The sequence below is a fragment of the Anomaloglossus baeobatrachus genome, chromosome 7 (genome assembly GCF_048569485.1).
Source record: "Anomaloglossus baeobatrachus isolate aAnoBae1 chromosome 7, aAnoBae1.hap1, whole genome shotgun sequence".
In the NCBI taxonomy this organism is placed as follows: Eukaryota; Metazoa; Chordata; class Amphibia; order Anura; family Aromobatidae; genus Anomaloglossus; species Anomaloglossus baeobatrachus.
The window spans coordinates 270,639,361-270,644,240 of record NC_134359.1 but is presented as its reverse complement, the minus strand read 5'-3'; the positions used below and the strand labels follow the sequence as shown (position 1 = coordinate 270,644,240).

The following is a 4,880-nucleotide window of genomic DNA, read 5'->3' as shown; positions in this document are numbered from 1 at the left end:
ATAAAGGATGGTTTTTTACTTTTAATCACGAGGATTTGTGCTGGATCCCTCCTTCCTTCGTTCTATTTCCCATCACCGGAGATCACAGCCCGAATATCACCACATCCGCTCCTCTCTACAGCCAGCAGCCTCACATTGTATAATTACACAGGTCTGTTTACCCCCATATACTCCTGAGAGCTCCCCATATACATCCATACAGGGCCATATACTGCTGTGCACCTTCCATGTTGTCTACATCCCATATTGTACTTTTTACACCCTTATAAAGCTCTTTCATTGTAATATTCAGTGTTACTCCAAACAGTCCAGTATTAGTAGAATATGAAAATCCCATATAGCGCTGTATACAGCAATATAGTGCGGACATATCAATCACTCCCGGCCTGAGAAGAGGAAATAAACCGAATAACCGCGTGTTACAGAGAACAAAGAGCGGAAACTCTCAGCCATAGGGCGGGAATTTCAAATTTAACGTTCATACAATCAGCAGTCAGTAAGGCTCTGGCTCCGCCCATAGACGCTGTGTTTATTTATTTATTTATTTTATTTATTATTTATTTATAGAGCACCATTAATTCCATGGTGCTGTACATAAGGGGGTTACATACAAAATACGTATACAAGTTACAGTAGACAGACTAGTACAGAGGGAAGAGGGCCCTACCCTTGCGGGCTTACATTCTATAGGATTATGGGGAGGAGACAATAGGTGGGGTGTAGGTCAGGCGGCAGCTCCGCACGGTGGTCGGGCGGCAGCTCCGCACGGTGGTCGGGCGGCAGCTCCGCACGGTGGTCGGGCGGCAGCTCCGCACGGTGGTCGGGCGGCAGCTCCGCACGGTGGTCGGGCGGCAGCTCCGCACGGTGGTCGGGCGGCAGCTCCGCACGGTGGTCGGGCGGCAGCTCCGCACGGTGGTCGGGCGGCAGCTCCGCACGGTGGTCGGGCGGCAGCGAGTTCATTGTAGATTGTACAAGTAAAATATATCTTTGTACCGTGTTAGCCAGTAGAGATAAAAAAATTGTTTAAAAGAACAGAGAGTCCTCAGTGGTTGATACCTTTTAATGGCTAACTGAAAAGATGGTAATAATTGCAAGCTTTCGAGACTACTCAGGTCTCTTCATCAGGCATGGTATAACACAAAATCTGAAGAGTCAGATTGTGTATAAATGTTGTGTATAAATACGTGACTCTTCAGATTTTGTGTTATACCATGCCTGATGAAGAGACCTGAGTAGTCTCGAAAGCTTGCAATTATTACCATCTTTTCAGTTAGCCATTAAAAGGTATCAACCACTGAGGACTCTCTGTTCTTTTAAACAATTTTTGTAGATTGTAGGCATTTCTGAACAGATGAGTTTTCAGGTTCCTTTTGAAGTTTGCAAGGGTAGGGGATAGTCTGACGTGTGTTAACCCGTTACTGCCCGCGATGTTCCCAGTTTTCTAGTAACACCATATGCTGCATACTGCCATAAATCTCTAAGTGGTTTTGTATACGGACATCGCCATATACCCCCACAGTTCTGTATAATGCAGGATATTCCTAATCTAGAACTGTAAACTGCAATATTACGCAATACATCTGTATACAATGTACTACGGTATATACCGCGTTATTGTGCGGTATACAGTTTCTCCGGAATAAAGCTCTGCTGTAGACAATGTGGTGGCTCTTAGAAGAGCCTTTGTGGTGTGGAGGATGGGGATCAACAGTAATGACATTCACTTGGCGCTGGTGTACTTGGTGACGGCCTTGGTGCCCTCGGACACGGCGTGCTTGGCCAGCTCTCCCGGCAGCAGCAGGCGCACGGCGGTCTGGATCTCCCGGGAGGTGATGGTGTGGCGCTTGTTGTAATGAGCCAGGCGGGAGGCTTCCCCTGAGATGCGCTCGAAAATGTCACCGACGAAGCAATTCATGATGCCCATGGCCTTGGAGGAGATGCCGGTGTCGGGGTGCACCTGCTTCAGCACCTTGTACACGTAGATGGCATAGCTCTCCTTCCTGGTCTTCCTCCGCTTCTTGCCGTCTTTCTTCTGAGTCTTGGTCACGGCTTTCTTGGAGCCCTTCTTGGCGGCTGGGGCGGACTTGGCGGGATCAGGCATGATGCGAGGAGTAAGTCTCAACGCAAGAGAAGAAAATAATGATCCTGCTCCTCCCAGAGCGGCCGTATTTATAGACCGGCCATGCAAATGAGCAATGCTGTCAAATCGCTGTTCTATTGGGTGAAAAAGGCATGTGACTTGTGGAAACGTCATGATCACCGCCCCTGCAGCTGATTGGAGGATCCACAAGTCTCATTTCCATGGATGACTTCAGATTCAGTCAATGACAGGAAAGGAGGGCGGAGCAGCAGCTTATAAAACACTCCGGAGCCGGCACACGCGTCACATTACGGTTCTTTATCTTCTGATCTCCGAAAAAGCAACGCAGCGATGTCTGGACGCGGCAAACAAGGAGGGAAGGCCCGCGCTAAGGCCAAGACCCGCTCATCCCGGGCAGGACTGCAGTTCCCAGTCGGTCGTGTGCACAGGCTTCTCCGCAAGGGCAATTATGCCGAGAGAGTGGGCGCCGGCGCTCCGGTCTACCTGGCCGCTGTGCTCGAGTATCTGACTGCTGAGATCCTGGAATTGGCCGGCAATGCTGCCCGGGACAACAAGAAGACCCGCATCATCCCCCGTCACCTGCAGCTGGCTGTGCGCAATGACGAGGAGCTGAACAGGCTGCTGGGTGGGGTGACCATTGCCCAGGGAGGCGTCCTGCCCAACATCCAGGCCGTGCTGCTGCCCAAGAAGACCGAGAGCGGCAAGAAGAGCAAGTAACGCCGCTGATCCGCATCATCCACAACACAAAGGCTCTTCTAAAAGCCACCACCCCGTCCTCACAGGAGCTGGCGCCGCTGATCTCTGCTGTGGCTCTGTACTACATATAGATTTATTATGACTGCGGTTTTATATATCTCCGGGGGTATAAGCTGCACCCGGCAGTGTGAATAGTCCTGTGTATTATGAGGTTGGAACAGGGATTCTCTGATCCAGTCTCTTCTACACAATCCTCTTCTCCATCCTCCATGTCCTGCTGTGGGAGGAGCTGAGTAACAGCCGCTGTTGTGCCCTTTCTGCGGGGATTTGGGGCCGGTGATGGGCGCCGGGCATTCGATTGTATAATGTGGGTAGATGCTCCTCTACGTACGGCTCCTGATGACTCCACTAGTGCCTCCACACAGAAGCACGGCCGCCTCTGTGAGCGCCGAGGTTTCTGCAATCACTGAACACATAATGTGAGCGGCATCTGCTATATGGAATATACGGAATAATAATGGAGATACTTGTGGATTTCCTGAGATCCCATCAGCCGCGACAAGGCGCCTCCTGTGCTGGCCCTGATCTCATCTGTTCCATACAGCAGCGGCGCCGCTCACATTTCATACACTCGGGGTTTGCAGACATCTTGGCTCTTACACAGACGCTGGATTCTTCTGTGTATTCTGCGGGTATTGGGCGAGTTCACACTTGCTGTATTCGGAGTCGCTGCTCAGTTTTCTTTATGCTGCACAGACCCAATTATAAGTCTCCATATAGCGTTATATAGAAGTCTGCATATAGCGCTGAATATAAACCTACATATGAAGTATTCACTCAGCCCCAGACCTCCCGCCTGACACCGCGGGGCACAGAGAACAGAGAGTGGAGAAAGTCTCAGCCATTGTGCGGGAATTTCAAATTCAGAGCTCAGCCAATCAGGGCACAGTACAATTCTGGCTCCGCCCACACAATTCTTTCCACAGACGCTCAGTTTTAACACCTTCGTGCCCGTGATGAATCCAGTTGCCATTACAGAATAGAAATTGAAGGCTGGAGAGTTTACACCACTCTGGAGAAAGTATAAGCGGCTCTACGTGGAGTATAAAGTGGTGTATGGAAGGAGAATACAGCACTATATGGAGGTATTCAGCTTTTATAGATAATAAACAGGACAATAGGCGTTTACAGCAGTATATGGAAGTATACAGCACTATGGATGGTGTATAGGGCACTGCACGGGGTATACTGTACTTTGTGGACGTATACACAACTATATGGAAGGACCCAATACTTTATAGATATACAGCACATTATGGAGTGTACAGTACAGCGGTGAGATTATTTAGGCTGTCGCATTTTAACGCGTTTTTTTCGGGGGCCCCAATAGTGCTCTGTACTGCTATAGAGGGCTGTATAACGTCCATACAGAGCTTTCTACTCATCATAAAGGGCTCTGCACTTCAATGTAATGCAATATACCCCCATATAGTGCTGGACGCCCGCTAATAGTACAGATCATCATATAGTGCGGATACAACCTACATATTTAATTTTCACTATAGCCAGAGCCCCTCCCGCTGACACCGCGGATCAGAGAACAAAGAACGAGAGAAAAGCAGCCAGGGAATCATTCAATGCTCAGCCAATCAGCACTAAGCAGGTCCCTGCTTCCGTCCACAGACACTAACTCCTTAGTGCCCACGATGTTCCAGCCACCGCCAAAGCAGAGGAACCTGCAGTGATCGAGCGCAGCGCCGATCTCCCGCCCCTCTCCGCAGCACAATGCTCCGACTGGCGGAGGCTCTTCCTGACCGGAGCGTGAGAGATCCATAAGAACAGAAGCTTAGAAAAAGCAAAATCCTTCACATATTATTCATGTAAATACTGGGAGAAAGAGTACATAGAGAGACCTCAGGGAGACCTGTTTGGTTACCCATGGGGTGTTTGCAAAACCAGTAATAAATTATTTGGCAAAAAAAAGCGGAGAAACAAGTGGGGCATCTTAATAATACGATATCTTATAATATTTATTTGGGTACAAAAACCATATGAGATACAAATATGTAAAAAAGAGGAAAAG

The 4,880-nt window shown here is 49.0% G+C and overlaps 2 protein-coding genes across 2 annotated transcripts; one reads left to right on the top strand and one right to left on the bottom strand.

Moving 5' to 3' along the window:
• Positions 1–1,720: 1,720 nt before the first annotated feature.
• LOC142246196 (histone H2B 1.1-like) lies at positions 1,721–2,110 on the bottom strand. The gene has a single exon (XM_075319228.1). The coding sequence runs from the start codon at positions 2,099–2,101 to the stop codon at positions 1,721–1,723; it is 381 nt and encodes a 126-aa protein (XP_075175343.1). The 5' UTR covers positions 2,102–2,110.
• A 321-nt stretch (positions 2,111–2,431) lies between these two features.
• Positions 2,432–2,818, top strand: LOC142246195 (histone H2A type 1-like). Its single transcript, XM_075319227.1, has one exon. The coding sequence runs from the start codon at positions 2,432–2,434 to the stop codon at positions 2,816–2,818; it is 387 nt and encodes a 128-aa protein (XP_075175342.1).
• The last annotated feature ends 2,062 nt before the right edge of the window (positions 2,819–4,880 follow it).

Excerpts from the sequence above, each read along its gene's own strand:
- LOC142246196 (XM_075319228.1), bottom strand. The coding sequence starts at position 2,101 with ATGCCTGATCCCGCCAAGTCCGCCCCAGCCGCCAAGAAGGGCTCCAAG.
- LOC142246195 (XM_075319227.1), top strand. The coding sequence starts at position 2,432 with ATGTCTGGACGCGGCAAACAAGGAGGGAAGGCCCGCGCTAAGGCCAAG.